The 25887-nt window shown below is 41.4% G+C and overlaps 2 protein-coding genes across 2 annotated transcripts in view; one reads left to right on the top strand and one right to left on the bottom strand.

The window, feature by feature from the left end:
• LOC139749149 (3'(2'),5'-bisphosphate nucleotidase 1) overlaps positions 1–25887 on the bottom strand; it is a 349490-nt gene that overhangs the window by 298674 nt on the left and 24929 nt on the right. The window contains exon 2 of the mRNA XM_071662786.1: positions 12767–12972. Within this exon, the coding sequence (XP_071518887.1) occupies positions 12767–12898 (132 nt within the window). The 5' untranslated portion in view covers positions 12899–12972. The remainder of the gene's footprint in view (positions 1–12766; positions 12973–25887) is intronic.
• Positions 19547–20095, top strand: LOC139748898 (uncharacterized). Its single transcript, XM_071662262.1, has one exon. The coding sequence runs from the start codon at positions 19547–19549 to the stop codon at positions 20093–20095; it is 549 nt and encodes a 182-aa protein (XP_071518363.1).

Genomic DNA, 25887 nt, shown 5'->3' on the forward strand with positions numbered 1-25887 from the left:
GAGTTTTGCGTGTGTGGACGTATGTATATACATGTGTATGGGCGTGGGTTGGGCCATTTCTTTTGTTTGTTTCCTTGCGCTACCTCAGAAATGCGGGAGACAGCGACAAAGAAAAAAAAGAAAAAAAAAAAGATTTTTTTTTCTTGCTTTGTCACTGTCTCCCGCGTTTGCGAGGTAGCGCGAAGAAACAGAAGAAAGAATGGCCTAATATTTATACATTTTCCTTTATCATACTTTGTCGCTGTCTCCTGCATTGGCAAGGTAGCGCAAAGAAACAGAAGAAAGAATGGCCTAACCCACCCACATACACATGTATACACATACACGTCCACACACAAACATATACATACCGACATCTCAACGTATGCATACATACACACACACAGACATATACATATATACACACATACATAATTCATTTCCATCGCCACCCCGCCACACATGAAATGACAACTCTCTCCCCCACATGTGCGCGAGGAAGCGGTAGGAAAAGACAACAAAGGCCACATTCATTAACACTCAGTCTCTAGCTCTCATGTATAATTCACCGAAACCACAGCTCCCTTTCCACGTCCAGGCAACACAAAACTTTCCATGGTTTACCCCAGACGCTTCACATGCACTGGTTCAATCCATTGATAGCACTTCGACACCGGCATACAACATCGTTCCAATTCACTCTATTCCTTGCACACCTTTCACCCTCCTACATGTTCAGGTTCCAATTACTCAGAATCTTTTTCACTCCATCTATCCACCTCCAATTTGGTCTCCCACTTCTTGTTCCCTCCACCTCTGACACATATATCCTCTTGGTCAATCTTTCCTCATTCATTCTCTCCATTTGACCAAACCATTTCAAAACACCCACCTCTGCTCTCTCAACCACACTCTTTTCATTACCACACTTCTCTCTTACCTTTTCATTACTTACTCAATCAAACCACCTCACATCACGTATTCTCCTCAAACATCTCATTTCCAGCACATCCACCCTTCTCCGCAGAACTCTATCTATAGCCCACGCCTTGCAACCATACAACATTGTTGGAACCACTATTCCCTCAAACATACCCTTTTTGCTTTCCAAGATAACGTTCTCGTCTTCCATACATTTTTCAACGCTCCAAGAACTTTCACCCCCTCCACCGCCCTATGATTCACTTCCGCTTCCATGGTTCCATCTGCTGCCAAATACACTCCCAGATATGTAAAACACTTCACTTCCTCCAGTTTTTCTCCATTCAAATTAACCTCCCAAATGACTTGTCCCTCAATCTTACTGTCCCTAATAACCTTGCTCTTATTCACATTTACTCTAAACTTTCTTCTTTCACACACTTTACCAAACTCAGTCGCCAGCTTCTGCAGTTTCTGACCCAAATCAGCCACCAGCGCCGTATCATCAGCGAACAAATACTGACTCACTTCCCAAGCTCTCTCATCCACAACAGACTGCATACTTACCCCTCTCTCCAAAACTCTTGCATTCACCTCCCTAACAACTACATCCATAAACAAATTAAACAACCATGGAGACATCACGCACCCCTGCCGCAAACTGACATTCACTGAGAACCAATTACATTCCTCTCTTCCTACATGTACACATGCCTTACATCCTCGATAAAACTTTTCACTGCTTCTAACAACTTGCCTCCCACACCATATATTCTTAATACCTTCCACTGAGCATCTCTATCAACTCTATCATATGCCTTCTCCTGATCCAGAAATGCTACATACAAATCCATTTGCTTTTCTAAGTATTTCTCACATACATTCTTCAAAGCAGACACCTGATCCACACATCCTCTACCACTTCTGAAACCACACTGCTCTTCCCCAATCTGATGCTCTGTACATGCCTTCACCCTCTCAAACAATACCCTCCCATATAATTTCCCAGGAATTCTCAACAAACTTAAACCTCTGTAATTTGAGCACTCACTTTTATCCCCTTTGCCTTTGTACAATGGCACTATGCAAGCATTCTGCCAATCCTCAGGCACCTCACCATGAGTCATACATACATTAAATAACCTTACCAACCAGTCAACAATACAGTCACCCCTCTTTTTTTTAAATAAATTCCACTGCAATACCATCCAAACACGCTGCCTTGTAGGCTTTCATCTTCTGCAAAGCTTTTACTACCTCTTCTCTATTTACCAAATCATTCTCGCTAACCCTCTCACTTTGCACATCACCTCGACCAAAACACCCTATATCTGCCACTCTATCATCAAACACATGCAACAAACCTTCAAAATACTCACTCCATCTCCTTCTCACATCACCACTACTTGTTTTCACCTCCCCATTAGCCCCCTTCATTGATGTTCCCATTTGTTCCCTCGTCTTACTTACCTCCTTCGAAAACATCTTTTCATTCTCCCTAATATTTAATGATAATCTCTCACCCCAACTCTCATTTGCCCTCTTTTTCACCTCTTGCACCTTTCTCTTGACCTCCTGCCTCTTTCTTTACACATCTCCCAGTCATTTGCATTATTTCCCTGCAAAATTGTCCAAATGCCTCTCTCTTCTCTTTCACTAATAATCTTACTTCTTCATCCCACCACTCACTACCCTTTCTAATCTGCCTACCTCCCATGCTTCTCATGCCACAAGCATCTTTTGCGCAAGCCATCACTGTTTCCCTAAATACATCCCATTCCTCTCCGAATCCTGTTGCGTCCGTTGTTCTCACCTTTTTCCATTCTGTACTCAGTCTCTTCTGGTACTTCCTCACACAAGTCTCCTTCCCAAGCTCACTTACTCTTACCACTCTCTTCATCCCAACATTCTCTCTTCTTTCCTGAAAACCTCTAAAAATCTTCACCCTCGCCTCCACAAGATAATGATCAGACATCCCTGCAGTTGCGTCTCTCAGCACATTAACATCCAAAAGTCTCTCTTTCGCGAGCCTATCAATTAACATGTAATCGAATAATGCTCTCTGGCCATCTCTTCTACTTACATACATATACTTATGTATATCTCTCTTTCTAAACCAGGTATTCCCAATCACCAGTCCTTTTTCAGCACATAAATCTACAAGCTCTTCACCATTTCCATTTACAACACTGAACACCCCCTATACACCAATTATTCCCTCAACTGCCACATTACTCACCTTTGCATTCAAATCACCCATCACTATAACCCGGTCTCGTGTATCAAAACTACTAACTGTTCAAATTAGAGAGGGATAAGTTTGTTGAGCATTCCTGGGAAATTATATGGGAGGGTATTGATTGAGAGGGTGAAGGCATGTACAGAGCATCAGACTGGGGAAGAGCAGTGTGGTTTCAGAAGTGGTAGAGGATGCGTGGATCAGGTGTTTGCTTTGAAGAATGTATGTGAGAAATAATTAGCAAAACAGATGGATTTGTATGTAGCATTTATAGATCTGGAAAACTAATATGACAGGGTAGATAGAGATTCTTTTTGGAAGGTTTAAGAGTATATGGTGTGGGAGGTAAAATGCTGGAAGCAGTGAAATATTTCTACAAAGGATGTAATGCATGTGTATGAGTAGGAAAAGAGGAAAGTGATTAGTTGCCAGTGAATGTCGGTATGTGGCAGGGGTGCATGATGTCTCCTTGGTTGTTTAATTTGTTTATGGATGGGATGGTTAGGGAGGTGAATGCAACAGTTTTGGAGAGAGGGGCAAGTATGCAGTCTGTTGTGGATGAGAGGGCTTGGGAAGTGAGTCACTTGTTCGCTGATGATATAGCGCTGGTGACTGATTTGGGTGCAAAACTGCAGAAGCTGGTGACTGAGTTTGGTAATGTGCGTGAGAAAGAAAGCTGAGAGTAAATGTGTATAAGAGCAAGGTTATTAGGTTCAGTACGGTTGAGGGAGAGGTTAATAGGGAGGTAAGGTTGAATGGAGAAAAACTGGAGGAAATGAAGTGTTTTAGATATCTGGGAGTGGATTTAGCAATGGATGGAACCATGGAAACGAAAGTGAGTCACAGGGTGGGAGAGGGAGCGAAGGTTCTGGGAGAGGTAAGGAACGTGTGGAAGGCAAAACCATTATCTCGAAGAGCAAAAATGGGTATGTTTAAAGGAATAGTGGTTCCAAAAATGTTATATGGTTGAGAGGAATGGGCTATAGATAAGGTTATGCTGAGGAGGGTGGATGTGTTGGAAATGAAATTTTTGAGGACAATATGTGGTGAGAGGTGGTTTGATTAAGTAATGAAAGGGTAAGAGAGATGTGTGGAAAAAAAAAAAAGAGTGTAGTTGAGGGAGCAGAAGAGGGCATGTTGAAATTGTTTGGACACGTGGAGGGGATGAGTGAGGAAAGATTGACAAAGAGGATATATGTGTCAGAGGTGGAAGGAAGAAAGTGAAGCAGACCAAATTGAGGGTGGATGGATGGAGTGAAAAAGATTTTCAGAGATCAGGGCCTGAATATACAGGATGGTGAAAGGAGGTAAATAAAGTGCGTAAGACAAGGGAGCAAATGGGAACTTCAGTGAAGGGGACTAATGGGGAGGTGATAACAAGTAGTGGTGATGTGAGAAGGAGATGGAGTGAGTATTTTGAAGGTTTGTTGAATGTGTTTGATGATAGAGTGGCAGATATAGGGTGTTTTGGTCGAGGTGGTGTGCAAAGTGAGAGGGTTAGGGAAAATGATTTGGTAAACAGAGAAGAGGTAGTAAAAGCTTTGCGGAAGATGAAAGCCAGCAAGGCAGCAGGTTTGGATGGTATTGCAGTGGAATTTATTAAAAAAGGGGGTGACTGTATTATTGACTGGTTGGTAAGGTTATTTAATGTATGTATGATTCATGGTGAGGTGCCTGAGGATTGGCAGAATGCTTGCATAGTGCCATTGTATGAAGGCAAAGGGGATAAAGGTGAGTGCTCAAATTACAGAGGTATATGTTTGTTGAGTATTCCTGGGAAATTATATGGGAAGATGTTGATTGAGAGGGTGAAGGCATGTACACAGCATCAGAGTGGGGAAGAGCAGTGTGGTTTCAGAAGTGGTAGAGAATGTGTGGATCAGGTGTTTAATTTGAAGAATGTATGTGAGAAATACTTAGAAAAGCAAATGGATTTGTATGTAGCATTTATGGAGCTGGAGAAGGCATATGATAGAGTTGATAGAAATGCTCTGTGGAAGGTATTAAGAATATATGGTGTGGGAAGCAAGTTGTTAGAAGCAGTGAAAAGTTTTTATCGAGGATGTAAGGCATGTGTACATGTAGGAAGAGAGGAAAGTGATTGGTTCTCAGTGAATGTCAGTTTGCGGCAGGGGTGTGTGATGTCTCCATGGTTGTTTAATTTGTTTATGGATGGGGTTGTTAGGGAGGTGAATGCAAGAGTTTTGGAAAGAGGGGCAAGTATGCAGTGTGTTGTGGATGAGAGAGCTTGGGAAGTGAGTCAGTTGTTGTTCGCTGATGATACAGCAGCTGGTGGCTGATTCATGTGAGAAACTGCAGAAGCTGGTGACTGAGATTGGTAAAGTGTGTGAAAGAAGAAAGTTAAGAGTAAATGTGAATAAGAGCAATGTCATTGGGTACAGTAGGGTTGAGGGTCAAGTCAATTGGGAGGTAAGTTTGAATGGAGAAAAACTGGAGGAAGTAAAGTGTTTTAGATATCTGGGAGTGGATCTGGCAGCAGATGGAACCATGAAAGCAGAAGTGAATCATAGGGTGGGGGAGGGGGCGTAAATTCTGGGAGCCTTGAAGAATGTTTGGAAGTCGAGAACATTATCTCGGAAAGCAAAAATGGGTATGTTTGAAGGAATAGTGGTTCCAACAATGTTGTATGGTTGCGAGGTGTGGGCTTTGGATAGGGTTGTGCGCAGGAGGATGGATGTGCTGGAAATGAGATGTTTGAGGACAATATGTGGTGTGAGGTGGTTTGATCGAGTAAGTAATGTAAGGGTAAGAGAGATGTGTGGAAATAAAAAGAGTGTGGTTGAAAGAGCAGAAGAGGGTATTATGAAATGGTTTGGTCACATGGAGAGAATGAGTGAGGAAAGATTAACCAAGAGGATATATGTGTCAGAGGTGGAGGGAACGAGGAGAAGTGGGAGACCAATTTGGAGGTGGAAAGATGGAGTGAAAAAGATTTTGAGTGATTGGGGCCTGAACATGCAGGAGGGTGAAAGGCATGCAAGGAATAGAGTGAATTGGAACGATGTGGTATACCGGGGTCGACGTGCTGTCACTGGATTGAACCAGGGCATGTGAAGCGTCTGAGGTAAACCATGGAAAGTTCTGTGGGGCCTGGATGTGGAAAGGGAGCTGTGGTTTCGGTGCATTATTACATGACAGCTAGAGACTGAGTGTGAACGAATGGGGCCTTTGTTGTCTTTTCCTAGCGCTACCTCGCACACATGAGGGGGGAGGGGGTTGTTATTCCATGTGTGGCGAGGTGGCAATGGGAATGAATAAAGGCAGACAGTATGAATTATGTACATGTGTATATATGTATATGTCTGTGTGTGTATATATATATATGTGTAAATTGAGATGTATAGGTATGTATATTTGCGTGTGTGGACGTGTATGTATATACATGTGTATGTGGGTGGGTTGGGCCGTTCTTTCGTCTGTTTCCTTGCGCTACCTAGCTAACGCGGGAGACAACGACAAAGCAAAATAATAAATAAATTTTTTTTTTTTTTTGCTTTGTCACTGTCTCCCGCGTTAGCGAGGTAGCGCAAGGAAACAGACGAAAGAATGGCCCAACCCTCCCACATACACATGTATATACATACACGTCCACATATGCAAATATACATACCTATACATCTCATTGTACACATATATATACACACACAGACATATACATACACACATGTACATAGTTCATACTGTCTGCCTTTATTTGTTCAGATCGCCACCTCGCCACACATGGAATAACAACCCCCTCCCCCTCATGTGTGCGAGGTAGCGCTAGGAAAGACACCAAAGGCTCCATTCGTTCACACTCAGTCTCTAGCTGTCATGTAATAATGCACCGAAACCACAGCTCCCTTTCCACATCCAGGCCCCACACACTTTCCATGGTTTACCCTAGACGCTTCACATGCTCTGGTTCAATCCATTGACAGCACGTCGCCTGTGGTATACCATGTCGTTCCAATTCACTCTATTCCTTGCACGCTTTTCACCCTCCTGCATGTTCAGACCCCGATCACTCAAAATCTTTTTCACTCCATCTTTCCACCTCCAATTTGGTCTCCCACTTCTCCTTGTTCCCTCCACCTCTGACACATATATCCTCTTGGTCAATCTTTCCTCACTCATTCTCTCCATGTGACCAAACCATTTCAAAACACCCTCTTCTGCTCTCTCAACCACACTCTTTTTATTTCCACACATCTCTCTTACCCTTACATTACTTACTCGATCAAACCACATCACACCACATATTGTCCTCAAACATCTCATTTCCAGCACATCCACCCTCCTGCGCACAACTCTATCCATAGCCCACGCCTCGCAACCATACAACATTGGTGGAACCACTATTCCTTCAAACATACCCATTTTTGCTTTCCAAGATAATGTTCTTGACTTCCAAACATTCTTCAAGGCTCCCAGAATTTACGGCCCCTCCCCCACCCTATGATTCACTTCTGCTTCCATGGTTCCATCCGCTGCCAGATCCACTCCCAGATATCTAAAACACTTTACTTCCTCCACTTTTTCTTCATTAAAACTTACCTCTCAATTGACTTGACCCTCAACCCTACTGTACCTAATAACCTTGCTCTTATTCACATTTACTCTTAACTTTCGTCTTTCACACACTTTACCAAACTCAGTCACCAGCTTCTGCAGTTTCTTACATGAATCAGCCACCAGCACTGTATCATCAGCGAACAACAACTGACTCACTTCCCAAGCTCTCTCATCCACAACAGACTGCATACTTGCCCCTCTTTCCAAAACTCTTGCATTCACCTCCCTAACAACCCCATCCATAAACAAATTAAAACAACCATCGAGACATCACACACCCCTGCCGCAAACCTACATACACCAAGAACCAATCACTTTCCACTCTTCCTACACGTACACATGCCTTACATCCTCGATAAAAACTTTTCACTGCTTCTAACAACTTGCCTCCCATACCATATATTCTTACAACCTTCCACAGAGCATCTCTATCAACTCTATCATATGCCTTCTCCAGATCCATAAATGCTACATACAAATCCATTTGTTTTTCTAAGTATTTCTCACATACATTCTTCAAAGCAAACACCTGATCCACACATCCTCTACCACTTCTGAAACCACACTGCTCTTCCCCAATCTGATGCTCTGTACATGCCTTCACCTTCTCAATCAATACCCTCCCATATAATTTACCAGGAATACTCAACAAACTTATACCTCTGTAATTTGAGCACTAACTCTTATCCCGTTTGCCTTTGTACAGTGGCACTCTGCAAGCATTCTGCCAATCCTCAGGCACCTCACCATGAATCATACATACATTATATAACCTTACCAACCAGTCAACAATAGAGCCACCCCCTTTTTTAATAAATTCCACTGCAATACCATCCAAACCTGCTGCTTTGCCGGCTTTCATCTGCGGCAAAGCTTTTACTACCTCTTCTCTATTTACCAAATCATTTTCCCCAACCCTCTCACTTTGCACACCACCTCGACCAAAACACCCTATATCTGCCACTCTATCATCAAACACATTCAACAAACCTTCAAAATACTCACTCCATCTCCTCACATCACCACTACTTGTTATCACCTCCCCATTAGCCCCCTCCACCGAAGTTCCCATTTGCTCCATTGTCTTACGCACTTTATTTACCTCCTTCCAAAACATCTTTTTATTCTCCCTGAAATTTAATGATACTCTCTCACCTCAACTCTCATTTGCCCTCTTTTTCACATCTTGCACCTTTCTCTTGACCTCCTGCCTCTTTCTTTTATACCTCTCCCACTCATTTGCATTTTTTCCCTGCAAAAATCGTTCAAATGCCTCTCTCTTCTCTTTCACTAATAATCTTACTTCTTCATTCCATCACTCACTACCTTTTCTAATCTGCCCACCTCCCATGCTTCTCACGCCACAAGCATCTTTTGCGCAAGCCATCACTGCTTCCCTAAATACATCCCATTCCTCCCCCACTCCCCTTACCTCCTTTGTTCTCACCTTTTTCCATTCTGTACTCAGTCTCTCCTGGTACTTCCTCACACAAGTCTCCTTCCCAAGCTCACTTACTCTCACCACTCTCTTCACCCCAACATTCTCTCTTCTTTTCTGAAAACCCCCACAAATCTTCACCTTCACCTCCACAAGATAATGATCAGACATCCCTCCAGTTGCACCTCTCAGCTCATTAACATCCAAAAGTCTCTCTTTTCTCCGTCTATCAATTAACATGTAATCCAACAACGCTCTCTGGCCATCTCTCCTACTTACATACGTATACTTATGTATATCTCGCTTTTTAAACCAGGTATTCCCAATCACCAGTCCTTTTTCAGCACATAAATCTACAAGCTCTTCACCATTTCCATTTACAACAGTGAACACTCCATGTATACCAATTATTCCCTCAACTGCCACATTACTGTCCTTTGCATTCAAATCACCCATCACTATAACCCAGTCTTGTGCATCAAAACCACTAACATACTCATTTAGCTGCTCCCAAAACACTTGCCTCTCATGATCTTTCTTCTCATGCCCAGGTGCATATGCACCAATAATCACCCATCTCTCTCCATCAACTTTCAGTTTTACCCATATCAATCTAGAATTTACTTTCTTACACTCTATCACATACTCCCACAACTCCTGTTTCAGGAGTAGTGCTACTCCTTCCCTTGCTCTTGTCCTCTCACTAACCCCTGACTTTACTCCCAAGACATTCCCAAACCACTCTTCCCCTTTACCCTTTAGCTTCGTTTCACTCAGAGCCAAAACATCCAGGTTCCTTACCTCAAACATACTACCTATCTCTCCTTTTTTCTCATCTTGGTTACATCCACACACATTTAGACACCCCAATCTGAGCCTTCGAGGAGGATGAGCACTCCTCGCGTGACTCCTTCTTCTGTTTCCCCTTTTAGAAAGTTAAAATACAAGGAGGGGAGGGTTTCTGGCCCCCCGCTCCCGTCCCCTTTAGTCGCCTTCTACGACACATGAGGAATGCGTGGGAAGTACTCTTTCTCCCCTATCCCCAGGGATAGGAAATAAATAAATAAAATATATAACATAAATTAAGAGTATATGGTGTGGGAGGGAAGTTGCTAGAAGCAGTGAAAAGTATTTACCAAGGATGCAAAGCACATGTACAAGTGGGAAGAGAGGAGTGACTGGTTCCAGTGAATGTCAGTTTGCGGCAGAGGAGCGTGATGTCTCCATGGTTGTTTAATTTGTTTATGGATGGGGTGGTGAGGGAAGTAAATGCAAGAGTTTTGGTGCAGAGGTTGGTGACTGAGTTTGGTAAAGTGTGTGAAAGAAGAAAGCTGAGAGTAAATGTGAATAAGAGCAAGATTTTTAGGTTTACTAAGATTGAGGTATAAGTTAATTGGGAGATAAGTTTGAATGGAGAAAAATGGCAGAAGTGAAGTGTTTTAGATATCTGGATGTGGATTTAGCAGCGGATGGAACCATGGAAGCAGAAGTGAGTCACAGGGTGGGGGAGGATGCGAAAGTTCTGAGAGCACTGAAGAATGTGTAGAAGGCAAGCATGTCATCTCGGAGAGCAAAAATGGGTATGTTCAAAGGAATAGTGGTTCCAACAACGTTATATGGTTGTGAGACATGGGCTATAGATACTGTTGTGTGGAGGAGGGTGGATGCGTTGGAAATGAGATGTTTGAGGGCAATATGTGGTGTGAGGTGGTTTGATTGAGTAAGTAATGAAAGGGTGAGAGAGATGTGTGGTAATAAAAGAGTGTGGTTGAGAGAGCAGAAGAGGGTGTGTTGAAATGGTTTGGTCACATAGAGAGAATGAGTGAGGAAAGATTGACAAAGAGGATATATGTGTCAGAGGTAAAGGGAACGAAGAGAGGTGGGAGACCAAATTGGAGGTGGAAAGATGGAGTAAAAAAGATTTTGACCGATCAGGACCTGAACATACAGGAGGGTGAAAGGCATGCAAGGAATAGAGTGAATTGGAACGATGTGGTATACCGAGGTCGACGTGCTGCCAATGGATTGAACCATAGCATGTGAAGCATCTGGGATAAACCATGGAAAGTTTTGTGGGCCTTAGATGTGGAAAGGGAGCTGTGGTTTTGGTGCATTACACATGACAGCTAGAAGACTGAGTGCAAATGAATGTGGCCTTTTTTTGTCTTTTCCTAGCACTACCTCACTGGGGGAGGGAGGAATACTATTTCATGTGTGGTGTGGTGGTGATGGAAATGGATGAAGGCAGCAAGTATGAATATATACATGTGTATATATGTATATGTCTGTGTATGTATATGTATGCATACATTGAAATGTATAGGTATGTATATGCATGTGTGTGGGCATTTGTATATATATGTATGTGGGAGGGTTGGGACATTCTTTCATCCGCTTCCTTGCGCTACCTCGCCAAAGCGGGAGACGGCGATTAAGTATAATAGTTTCTTTACATCTATTATATAAGATTCTTTAGTTTATACATCATTTATATTCTTTACGTTATAATTTTTCCTAGTTGCACGTACGGATTGTCCTAAGTCACACAGGTTGCAAGTAGGGGAGAGTTTGTATAGATACATAATTACATACGCTCATATATATGTATATACATATATACAAATGTACATATTCAAACTTGCTCACCTTATCCATTCCTGACACCACCCAACTCCAAAGGAAACAGCACAAAAGCATGCAAGAAAAAAGAAAACATATACATTCTCGTCTTTTTCCCCCCCAAACGATCAACGCCCCCGGTGTTAGCAAAGTAGCGCCAGGAAACAGATGAAGAAAAGGCACAAATGCTTACATCCAGACAAGCTGTCATAAGTAATGCAATGAAACCAGAATTTCCTATCCACATCCAGGCCCCACAGACCTTACCATGGTTTACCCAGGACAATTCACATGCCCTGGCTCAGTCTTTTGACAGCATATGTTGACATGTATATGTATGTATATGTACGTATATTGGTGTGTATGTATATATGTGTCAACATGAGTGGATGGGTCTTTCTCCATCTGTTTCCTGATGTAGGAAATGGCGATCAAGTAGCATAATAAAAAATAAAAAATACATATATATATGGTTTTGTGCATATATGTACATATAAATGTATGTGAGTGGATGGGTATTCATTCGTCTGTTTCCTTGCACTTCCTTGCTTATGCGAAAACAGCAATCATGATTAATAGTAATAATAATAAAAGAAAAAATGAATGGAATATGTTGTACATGAAGACAGTATACAAAAGTTTAGGAGATGGTGCCCAATGAAAGCAACATCCCCTTTCTGTACTGTACATGATTCGAATCTACTTGTATTTGGACCTATTCAAAAACCCTAAAATAACACAATCTCATCTTGTCAAAACTTAGTGGACTTTACCAAATGTAACTTTATTCAAGTTACCTGCTCATGCAATGTATCAATCTGAATCAGCTACTGATTAACATGATCTGGTCTCCTTCCAGTGAACTAAAGAAAACTTTTGCTGTGATCACTCATGTTGGATCGGTGGATAAGAAATTCTTTCCAATATCCTGAAACTCCTTTTGGCACCAGTGACACTGGCTACCAACCAATACAATCAAACAATAAAGTTCATACCTCTTTTTCAACAATACCCAGTTCCCCTGTCTTCATGATTTCACGAATAATCTTGCCAGCATGATTGGCAACAGCTATTGATGATGACATAATTTTTGATAGAAGTGGTGAGCTTTGTGGTGCTAAAGACATTCTGTGTCCACTAATCTTCCACTGGTTATGTTAATAAAACAATTCAAAGCTGGGCTCAATTATAAAGGCTGCACCTGAAAGCAAAAAGAAAAACTTTATGAATATATCAGAAGACAATCATAAAGGAGCTAAAATCAAGTACACATCAATTTTTCCTGAAAAAATCAGATATGAGAAAATGAAGTATAGGTTGTACTTCTTTAATCCAGCAACCTTGAAACCTGGCCATTGCTGGATTACAGAAAATGCCAGAAAACAGAAAGTGACCCCTAAGTCATACACAGTTGATGATCGGATCTCATAGTAGTCACACACATTGGCGTATCTAGGGTATGGTAGGTAGGGCAGGTGCCCTGGGTGCCACTTGAAAGGGGGCACCACTCAAAAGGTTTGTGTTTTGACATATGCTACCCGATTAACATTTTTTGTTGGTTTGGTTTTGTGTGATAGAAATAAACTTGCCTACTTTTCAACTATAGTAATATTTTGCTACTATCAGTTGCATTACCGCTTCTATGTTACAATTTTGATCAAATAAGTCTTTAACTTTAAATCTTTAAGAGTTTATATGAATTTAAGTTTGGCCTAACTCTTCAACATTTTATAATTACACTATATATATTTTTATATTCATCTACTGTATGTACATTCTTAATCAAGCCCATTGTGTACATCCAGTACATTTTTCTTAATATGACAAATATCATTTGGATTATAGTTGGTTTTGTTCAAAACATACTGTCGGCTACTTTGTAAATGGATTAGATAAAGATTTTATCACTGTGTCTGGATCTGTTCTAGTTCTAGGTAGTAATCTGCAGGGCCTGCAGAATCTGAAACTGAGTAGTGGTATGACTATGAAGTAAAATTTTACTAATAATTTATATAATTTCCTTTGGCGCTGTCTCCTGCGTTAGCGAGGTAGCGCAAGGAAACAGACAAAAGAATGGCTCAACCCACCCACATAAACATGTATATACATACATGTCCACACACGCTAATATACGTACCTATACATCTCAACGTATACATATATATACACACACAGACATATACAAATATACACATGTACATAATTCATACTGTCTGCCTTTATTCATTCCCATCACCACCCCACCACACATGAAATAACAACCCCCTTCCCCCGCATGTGTGTGAGGTGGCACTAGGAAAAGACAACAAAGGCCACATTTGTTCACACTCAGTCTCCAGCTGTCATGCATAATGCACTGAAACCACAGCTCCCTTTCCATATCCAGGCCCCACAGAACTTTCCATGGTTTACCCCAGACGCTCCACATGCTCTGGTTCAATCCATTGACAGCACATCGACCCCAGTATACCACATGATTCCAATTCACTCTATTCCTTGCACGCCTTTCACCCTCCTGAATGTTCAGGCTCTGATCACTCAAAATCTCTTTCACTCCATCTATCCACCTCCAATTTGGTCTCCCAATTCTCCTCATTCCCTCCACCTTTGACATATATATCCTCTTGGTCAATCTTTCCTCACTCATTCTCTCCATGTGACCAAACCATTTCAAAACACCCTCTTCTGCTCTCTCAACCACACTTTTTATTTCCACACATCTCTATTACCCTTACATTACTTACTCGATCAAACCACCTCACACCACATATTGTCCTCAAACATCTCATTTCCAGCACATCCATCCTCCTGCACACAACCCTATCCATAGCCCACGCCTCGCAACCATACAACATTGTTGGAACCACTATTCCTTCAAACATACCCATTTTTGCTTTCCAAGATAATGTTCTCGACTTCCACACATTCTTCAACGCTCCCAGAACTTTCGCCCCCTCCCCCACCCTATGATTCACTTCTGCTTCAATGGTTTCATCCGCTGTCAAATCCACTCTCAGATATCTAAAACACTTCACTTCCTCCAGTTTTTCTCCATTCAAACTTACCTCCCAATGACTTGTCCCTCAACCCTACTGTACCTAATAACCTTGCTCTTATTCACATTTACTCTCAGCTTTCTTCTTTCACACACTTTACCAAACTCAGTGACCAGCTTCTGCAGTTTCTCACACGAATCAGCCACCAGCGCTGTATCATCAGCGAACAACAACTGACTCACTTCCCAAGCTCTCTCATCCACAACAGACTGCATACTTACCCCTCTTTCCAAAACTCTTGCATTCACCTCCCTAACAACCCCATCCATAAACAAATTAAACAACCATTGAGACATCACACACCCCTGCCGCAAACCAACATTCACTGAGAACCAATCACTTTCCTCTCTTCCTACATGTACACAAGCCTTACATCCTTGATAAAAACTTTTCACTGCTTCTAACAACTTGCCCCCACACCATAGATTCTTAATACCTTCCACAGAGCATCTCTATCAACTCTATCATATGCCTTCTCCAGATCCATAAATGCTACATACAAATCCATTTGCTTTTCTAAGTATTTCTTACATACATTCCTAAAAGCAAACACCTGATCGACACATCCTCTACCACTTCTGAAACCACACTGCTCTTCCCCAATCTGATGCTCTGTACATGCCTTCACCCTCTCAATCAGTACCCTCCCATATAATTTCTCAGGAATACTCAACAAACTTATACCTCTGTAATTTGAGCACTCACTTTTATCCCCTTTCCCTTTGTACAATGGCACTATGCAAGCATTCTACCAATCCTCATGCACCTCACCATGAGTCATACATACATTAAATAACCTTACCAACCAGTCAACAATACAGTCACCCCCTTTTTTAATAAATTTCACTGTAATACCATCCAAACCCGCTGCTTTGCCGGCTTTCATCTTCTGCTAAGCTTTTACTACCTCTTATCTGTTTACCAAATCATTCTCCCTAACCCTCTCACTTTGCACACCACCTCGACCAAAACACCCTATATCTGCCACTCTATCATCAAACACATTCAACAAACCTTCAAAATACTCACTTCATCTCCTTCTCATATCACCACTACTTGTTATCACCTCCCCATTAGCCCCCTTCACTGAAGTTCCCAATTGCTCCCTTGTCTTACACACTTTATTTACCTCCTTCCAAAACATCTTTTTATTCTCCCTAAAATTTAATGATCCTTTCTCACCCCAACTCTCATTCGCCCTTTTTCACCTCTTGCACCTATCTCCTGACCTCCTGCCTCTTTCTTTTATACATCTCCCACTCATTTGAATTATTTCCCAGCAAAAATCATCCAAATACCTCTCTCTTCTCCTTCACTAATAATCTTACTTCTTAATCCCACCACTCACTATCCTTTCTAATCTGCCCACCTCCCAAACTTCTCATGCCACAAGCATCTTTTGTGCAAGTCATCACTGCTTCCCTATATACATCCCATTCCTCCCACATTCCACTTACCTCCTTTGTTCTCACCTTTTTCCATTCTGTACTCATTCTCTCCTGGTACTTCCTCACACAAGTCTCCTTCCCAAGCTCACTTACTCTCACCACTCTCTTCACCCCAACATTCTCTCTTCTTTTCTGAAAACCTCTACAAATCTTCACCTTCGCCTCCACAAGATAATGATCAGACATTCCTCCAGTTGCACCTCTCAGCACATTAACATCCAAAAATCTCTCTTTTGCGCGCCTATCAACTAACACGTAATCAAATAACGCTCTCTGGCCATCTCTCCTACTTACATAGGTATACTTATGTTTTTTTTTTTTTTTTCAAACTATTCGCCATTTCCCGCATCAACAAGGTAGCGTTAAGAACAGAGGACTGGGCCTCTGAGGGAGCATCCTCACCTGGCCCCCTTCAGCACATAAATCTACAAGCTCTTCACCATTTCCATTCACAACACTAAACACCCCATGTACACCAATTATTCCCTCAACTGCCACATTACTCACCTTTGCATTCAAATCACCCATCACTATAACCCGGTCTCACGCATCAAAACTAGTAACACACTCATTCAGCTGCTCCCACAACACTTGCCTCTCATGATCTTTCTTCTCATGCCCAGGTGCATATGCACCAATAATCACCCATCTCTCTCCATTAACTTTCAGTTTTACCCATATCAATGTAGAGTTTACTTTCCTTCACTCTATTACACACTCCCACCATTCCTGTTTCAGTAGTGCTACTCCTTCCCTTGCTCTTGTCCTCTCACTAACCCCTGACTTTACTCCCAAGACATCCCCAAACCACTCTTCCCCTTTACCCTTCAGCTTTGTTTCACTCAGCCAAAACATCTAGGTTCCTTTGCTCAAACATACTACCTATCTCTCCTTTTTTCTCATCTTGGTTACATCCACACACATTTAGACACCCCAATCTGAGCCTTCGAGGAGGATGAGCACTCCCCGCATGACTCATTCTTCTGTTTCCCCTTTTAGAAAGTTAAAGTACAAGGAGGGGAGGGTTTCCAGCCCCCGCTCCCGTCCCCTTTAGTCGCCTTCTACGACACATGAGGAATGCGTGGGAAGTATTCTTTCTCCCCTATGGAACCAAATATCTTGAATTTGCCTCTGTAAAAGATACCACTAAGTACAAATGAAATCTATTGTTCTTATTGAAAAGTGTTACTTCTTTATCTTAGGTAATTTCAAGACCATGAAACATTTTTTCACAAAGAAGAAGAGAGAAGCTGAAGGGCAAATGAGAAGAAAGATGGAAGCAGAGGAAGCCAAAAAATCAGCCAAGTTCTTCATGCCCTTCTTTGAAATGCCTGGATCAAGTAGTTTGACAAATTCCATGGAGACACCTGCACCAGCTACAAGTTTGTTTTAATCTGAAAATAGATCGAGTACAATGTGTCACAAGAGGAAGTCAGATAAAACTGAGTATGATGAGGTTAAGAGTGAGGGTGCCAGAGAAAGTGTTAACATGACAGGAAGGGAAGTTGGTGGTGATGATGAATGTATTGACAAAAATTTACCTGACAAGATTGAACCTGAACACACTGAACCTAGTGAAGTGGATGGTGTCAAAGAGTCTCGAATTACCATAATTAAACAACATGACATTGGACTTTTGAAGTCTGACAAGGATACCGGAAAAGCAATTCTGTCTGATGCATTAAGAACAGAAATTATGAAGTTGGGTTCAAAGTAATTTCCAGAACAGTGAGGGGCCTTTCCTACCAACAAACAACTGCTCAGTGAAAAAAACTTGGTTCAAGAGAAAACTGGGGAATGGTCATGGTGAGGAAGTGACTTGCTCATGGCTAATCTATTCCCCTTCTAAAATGTCAGCATTTTGCATCTGTTGTCTTCTCTATTCCAGGTCAGACCATCAATCCTCATTGGAGCAAGAAAATGGATTCAACCAGTGGAAAGCACCTGAAAGGTTTAGTGTTCATGAAAATGCCAAGAATCACCGGAAGTGCTTCACCCAGAGGAAAGATATGGAAAGAAATTTAGTTGAGAACTTCAATCACAGATTGAGTAGGAAAAGCATAAGTGGTGTGATATCTTGACAAGAATCCTTCACCGCATAAAATTTCTTGCAACTCAGAACCTGGCTTTGCGAGGACACAGTTAGTCACTTCAGCTAGACAATGAATATGATGCCACTGTGGGAAATTTTCTTGGCTGAGAGAAACTATTGGCCATTTCTGACCCTGTCATGAAAGAACACTTGACTTATGTGAAAGGTCATGCTGGATCCACATTTTATCTTTCACCAAGTGTCCAGAATGAATTCATCCACCTGATGGCATCCACTGTTTGCCAGAGTTTACTGAGAAGCATTCGCAGAGCCAAGTACTATGGTCTCATGTTCAACTCCACTCCTGATCAAGCACACCGTGAGCAGAAGTCATTAGTGAGGTACGTGGAAGTTGATTTTGAGAGGAAGGTAGTTTGCTTTTATCCAGATAAGCCAGAAGGATGCTGAGCTTGGTCGAAGACATCTTGAAACAGCTAGAGAAAGACAAAATGGAGCTACAAGATTGTCGGTCACAGTGCTATGAAAATGCTGCTGTGATGGCTGGGCACAGAAGTGGTGTCCAACAAAGAATAAGTGAGAAAAACAAGCTGGCGGTGTATGTCAATTGTGATAATCACTCACTCAACTTGGTAGGTGCACATGCAGCTAAGCAGGATCCAATGATGGTCACGTTTTTCGAACCATTCAAGCTCTATGTGTTATTCTCTCATTCAACAAAACGTTGGGAAAAACTCAGAAATACTCTCCTCATCGTTGTTAAGTCAGAGTCTGAAACCAGGGGGAGTACTCGCAAAGACAGTAGCAGTAAACCCCGTCAACAAGTATCTTGAGGAGATACTGCAAGTCCTCCAGGATATGATAGACAATAAAAATGAGACCAGTAAAACAAGAAGCGAGGCAAGGCAGCTGTATAACTGCATGTTGAGTTTCTGACTTTGCTAGGATTATGAGACAAAATACTCATTTGCATTGACCGTGCTCAAAAGAGGCTACAGGATACTAGCACAAACTTTCATGATGCTGCCCTGGATTTGGAAGCCCTTTGAGATCATTTTGGTGATAAAAGAGAAGTGTGGGTCAGTGAGTCACTCAAAAAAGGACTTAATCTCTGTCAAGAATGGAATGTTGAAGTAGAAAAACATTGGAGACGAAAGAAACAAATGGCTGATGAGAACTCAAGAGATGCTGGGTTGTAACAGACAAGGAGGAAATTGAGTCATGAAGGTAACACTCGACCAGCTTCACAGAGAAATGGATGAAAAGTTCACTCGTTTGCATGACACAGATGCCAAGTTTGGGTTCCTTCTTGATGTTGAGGGACTGTGTTACAGTGTCGACAGCAATGACATAAAGAAGAAGTGTGAAGGTTTTTGTGAACTATACAGCTCTGATATTGATGGACAGCAGCTATATGAAGAAATTTTGGATTGTAGAACGCTGATGTCAAGTCACACCAACATAAAGATAACTCAACCTGAAGAACTTCTCAAATTCATTGTTCAGTATGGAGATGATAGTGTCATTCCTATTCTTCGCATTTCTATTCAGACAATGCTAAGCATCGCAGTTTCTATTGCCAGCTGTGAGAGATCATTTAGCAAGATGAAACTAATGCTTTCATATCTGAGAGCTTCTATGGGTCAAGACAGACTCTGTGATCTTGCTCTGCTCAGTGTAGAAAGAGAAGAAACTAGAAAAACTGACTTTGAGCACATCATAGACCAGTTCGTATCAGTAAAGGCAAGGAAGTTGCAGTTGTACTTTTAATCGTGTCATAATTTGTTAACTAATGAGGTATTAATTTGATCTGAAAAGAAATGAAAAAATTGAATGAGTTATGAGAGTCAAAATGTGAGTACATGTTTTAAGGACACCCTGCACTTTTATTTGCATATCTATATACATATATTTCCAAAAATACTATCGTGATACTAATACTTTTTTATTTACCATTCAAAGAACCAATGGTTTTCAGCATTAATTTTACAATGTAATTTTCATAGTTTGGGTACCTCTGGCCTAAGTAGGTTAAAGTTTATGTTATGGTGAGTCTTTCTACTTAACCTAAATATCTATATCTATAGCTATAAATATAATACAGTGTCTTAAATACATACTAGAGCAAAACTCTTATATAAAGCCTGGATATATATTTGAATAAACTTTTATTCAATGAAGGGTGGTTGGATTTGGATATTTTTCTTAATAATCTCATCCTTATCACACATTTACCTCACAATTCCTCAATTCAGTTTTCCATTTCACAAGTCTTTTGGATTCTTCTTCTTTTGAATAGTTCCTTCTATATCCTACTACAATACTCTCTAGGTATATGTGAATAAAATGGATATTGCATTCGGAGAGCAGAGACCTCTGCCAAGGCAGCTCCTAGCGCTCATTTGGCACTGTTAAATCCTAAAAATTGAGATTTTTTCCATGAAAACATATCTTTGGCATTTGGAATCACAGTGATATCATTATTAGTTCAATAGGTATTCACAAAATTGATATTTCTGTAATGGCATCCTGGATCCACACAATGATTCGGATCATAATGATTTAAATTTCTTGACCATGAAAACATATCTTTGGTATTTGGAATCACATTAATATCATTATTAGTTCAACAGTTATTTAAATTAATATTCCTTTAATGGCCTCCTGGATCCAGACAATGATTTGGATCACTCCCAAAATCTAATCAATTGGTCCTTGTGTCATTTCTGACTTTCCCTGAAAATTTCATCAAAATTTGTTCATAACTTTTGTTGAAAGTTGCTGAGACAAACAAACAAATGCTGGTAAAAACATAATCTCCTTGGCAGAAGTAATAAAAATGAAAAATATTGGTGTCATATGCTTGGACAGGGGCGCAATTTCAGTGCTTGCCACTGGTGCTATTTCCCCTAAATACGCCCCTGCTCACACGGTCTTTACAGAAGTTCCTCTATCTAATTTTTTCAGTAACACCACCTTTTCAAGCACAGATAATGATTTATGCTTACACACTAGCACCATCTTCTCCACCTCTTAGTCTCTTGGATGACATCCTGAAGGGCTTAAATACATCTGAATATAAGAAATTAACAGGGCTGTCAATTAGCTCACCTGCAGTGTAAACAGATTTTGGCACTTTAAAACAGCACAACCCTGATGGCAGATCCACAAACTAATAACTAATGTTGGCAGATTCAAAATGTGCTGGACCACAGAGTGCCGGATTAGAGAGGTGCAACCTGTATAGTTCTGAAGTGTGAAAAATTATTTCTTTCTGAGCAGTCCCCTAAGAGTCATGAGAGACATATCAAGCCTCTGGGGGTTACAAAATTCTTAACACCACATTAATGGTGAAGCATATGCTTCTCATCCTTCATCAATCATCTACTAGGTGGATAAGTGAAGCTTAGCCTGGGTCTGCCCTCTGATCAGTCAACAACCTCCATGAAATGATAACATGAATGCCCCAAGGTTATCAGTAATTACGCACTGCATTATTCTTGGAACACAGGGGTGGTTACCATCACTTAGATAAAGGTTTGTCATGAAGGGGAATCTAAGGTGAGAAAAATGACCAGAAAAATGCTCATGGGATACTGCCTCAGAAAGTTTTTCTTACTTAAAAACCATATTTCTCTCCTAGTTCAGTTTGTCCTCCAAGCCATGAGTGGATATAAACATGATGGAGGAGGGTTAGAGAAATCCTTCACCAAAAAGGTCAAGGACAGCAAAATATATTACAACACAAGATACTAGTCAAGAGGGTGCAAGAGGTGAAAAAGAGGGCAAATGAGAGTTGGGGTGAGAGAGTATCATTAAATTTTAAGGAGAATAAAAAGATGTTTTGGAAGGAGGTAAACAAAGTGCGTAAGACAAGGGAGCAAATGGGAACTTCAGTGAACGGGGCTAATGGGGAGGTGATGACAACCAATGTGATGTGAGGAGATGGAGTTAGTATTTTGAAGGTTTGTTGAATGTGTTTGATGATAGAGTGGCAGATATAGGGTGTTTTGGTCGAGGTGGTGTGCAAAGTGAGAGGGTTAATGAAAATGATTTGGTAAACAGAGAAGAGGTAGTAAAAGATTTGCGGAAGATGAAAGCCAGCAAGGCAGCGGGTTTGGATTATATTGCAGTAGAATTTATTAACAAAAGGGGGTGACCGTATTGCTGACTAGTTGGTAAGGTTATTTAATGTATGAATGTCTCATGGTGAAGTGCCTGATGATTGGCAGAATGCTTGCATAGTGCCATTGTACAAAGGCAAAGGGGATAAAAGTGAGTGCTCAAATTACAAAGGTATAAGTTTGTTGAGTAGTCCTGGGAAATTATATGGGAGGGTATTGATTGAGAGGGTGAAGGCATGTACAAAGCATCAGATTGGGGAAGAGATGTGTGGTTTCAGAAGTGGTAGAGGATGTGTGGATCAGGTGTTTGCTTTGATGTGTGTATGTGAGAAATACTTAGAAAAGCAAATGGATTTGTATGTGGCATTTATGTATCTGGAGAAAGCATATTATAGAGTTGATAGAGATGCTCTGTGGAAGGTATCAAGAATATATGGTGTGGGAGGCAAGTTGTTAGAAGCAGTGAAAAGTTTTTATCGAGGATGTAAGGCATGTGTACGTGTAGGAAGAGAGGAAAATGATTGGTTCTCAGTGAATGTTGGTTTGCGGCAGGGGTGTGTGATGTCTCCATGGTTGTTTAATTTGTTTATGGATGGGGTTGTTAGGGAGGTGAATGCAGGAGTTTTGGAAAGAGGGGCAAGTATGCAGTCTGTTGTGGATGAGAGAGCTTGGGAAGTGAATCAGTTGTTGTTCGCTGATGAAACTGCACAAGCTGGTGACTGAGTTTGGTTAAGTGTATGAAAGAAGAAAGCTGAGAGTAAATGTGAATAAGAGCAAGGTTATTAGGTACAGTAGGGTTGAGGGTCAAGTCAATTGGGAGGTAAGTTTTATTGGAGAAAAACTGGAGGAAGTGAAGTGTTTTAGATATCTGGGAGTGGATTTGGCAGCAGATGGAACCATGGAAGCGGAAGTGAATCATAAGGTAGGGGAGGGAGCGAAAGTTCTGGGAGCGTTGAAGAATATGTGGAAGTCGAGAACATTATCTTGGAAAGCAAAAATGGGTATGTTTGAAGGAATAGTGGTTCCAACAATGTTATATGGTTGCGAGGCGTGGGCTATGAATAGAGTTGTGCGAAGGAAGGTGGATGTGCTGGAAATAAGAAGTTTGAGGACAATATGTGGTGTGAGATGGTTTGATCGAGTAAGTAATAATACGGTAAGAGAGATGTGTGGTAATAAAAAGAGTGTGATTGAGAAAGCAGAAGAGGGTGTTTTGAAATGGTTTGGTCACATGGAGAGAATGAGCGACAAAAGATTGACCAAGAGGATATATGTGTCAGTGGTGGAGGGAACGAGGAGAAGTGGGAGACCAAATTGTGGGTGGAAAGATGGAGTGAAAAAGATTTTGAGTGATCGGGGCCTGAACAAGCAGGAGGGTGAAAGGCGTGCAAGGAATAGAGTGAATTGGAACGATGTGGTATACTGGGGTCGACGTGCTGTTAATGGATTGAACCAGGGCATGTGAAGCGTCTGTGGTAAACCATAGAAAGTTCTGTGGGGCCTGGATGTGGAAAGGGAGCTGTGGTTTCTGTGCATTATTAAATGACAGCTAGAGACTTAGTGTGAATGAATGTAGCCTTTGTTGTCTTTTCCTAGCGCTGCCTCGCGCACATTTGGGGGGAAGGGGTTGTTATTTCATGTGTGGCAGGGTGGCGATGGGAATTAATAAGGGCAGACAGTATGAATTATGTACATGTGTATATATGTATATGTCTGTGTGTGTATATATATGTATATGTTGAGATGTATAGGTATGTATATTTGCGTGTTTGGACATGTATGTATATACATGTGAATGTGGGTGTGTTGGGCCATTTCTTTCATCTGTTTTCTTGCGCTACCTTGCTAACACGGGAGACAGCGACAAAGCAAAAAATATATATATATGTGGATGTGCAAAGGGAGCTGTGGTTTCGGGCACTACTGCACGACAGCTGGAGACTGAGTAGATTGAGTGTGAACGAAGGGGGCCTTTGTTATATTTTCCTAGCGCTACCTTGGACACATGAGGGGGCAGGGGGATGGTATTCCATGTGTGGCGAGGTGGCGATGGGAATGAATAAAGGCAGACAGTGTGAATTGTGTGCATGGGTATATATGTATGTGTCTGTGTGTGTATATATATGTGTACACTGAGATGTATAGGTATGTATATTTGCGTGTGTGGACGTGTGTGTATATACATGTGTATGGGGGTGGGTTGGGCCATTTCTTTCTTCTGTTTCCTTGCGCTACCTCGCAAATGCGGGAGACAGCGACAAAGCAAAATAAATAAATAAATAATATATATATATATATATATATATATATATATATATATATATATATATATATATATATATATATATATATATATATATTTTTTTTTGCTTTGTCGCTGTCTCCCGCGTTTGCGAGGTACCGCAAGGAAACAGACGAAAGAAATGGCCCAACCCACCCCCATACACATGTATATACATACACGTCCACACATGCAAAATATACATACCTACACAGCTTTCCATGGTTTACCCCAGACGCTTCACATGCCCTGACTCAATCCACTGACAGCACGTCAACCCCAGCATACCACATCGCTCCAATTCACTCTATTCCTTGCCCTCCTTTCACCCTCCTGCATGTTGAGGCCCCGATCACACAAAATCTTTTTCACTCCATCTTTCCACCTCCAATTTGGTCTCCCACTTCTCCTCATTCCCTCCACCTCCAACATATATCCTCTTGGTCAATCTTTCCTCACTCATTCTCTCCATGTGCCCAAACCATTTCAAAACACCCTCTTCTGCTCTCTCAACCACGCTCTTTTTATTTCCACACATCTCTATTACCCTTACGTTACTCACTCGATCAAACCACGTCACACCACACATTGTCCTCAAACATCTCATTTCCAGCACATCCATCCTCCTGCGCACAACTCTATCCATAGCCCACGCCTCGCAACCATACAACATTGTTGGAACCACTATTCCTTCAAACATACCCATTTTTGCTCTCCGAGATAATGTTCTCGACTTCCACACATTCTTCAAGGCCCCCAGAATTTTCGCCCCCTCCCCCACCCTGTGATCCACTTCCGCTTCCATGGTTCCATCCGCTGCCAGATCCACTCCCAGATATCTAAAACACTTCACTTCCTCCAGTTTTTCTCCATTCAAACTTACCTCCCAATTGACTTGACCCTCAACCCTACTGTACTAATAACCTTGCTCTTATTCACATTTACTCTCAACTTTCTTCTTCCACACACTTTACCAAACTCAGTCACCAGCTTCTGCAGTTTCTCACATGAATCAGCCACCAGCGCTGTATCATCAGCGAACAACAACTGACTCACTTCCCAAGCTCTCTCATCCCCAATAGACTTCATACTTGCCCCTCTTTCCAAAACTCTTGCATTTACCTCCCTAACAACCCCATCCATAAACAAATTAAACA

This window comes from Panulirus ornatus, chromosome 6, assembly GCF_036320965.1.
Source record: "Panulirus ornatus isolate Po-2019 chromosome 6, ASM3632096v1, whole genome shotgun sequence".
Classification (NCBI taxonomy): Eukaryota; Metazoa; Arthropoda; class Malacostraca; order Decapoda; family Palinuridae; genus Panulirus; species Panulirus ornatus.

What these genes read in the sequence shown, in the direction of transcription:
- LOC139748898 (XM_071662262.1), top strand. Translation starts at nt 19,547, where the DNA reads ATGAAGGTAACACTCGACCAGCTTCACAGAGAAATGGATGAAAAGTTC.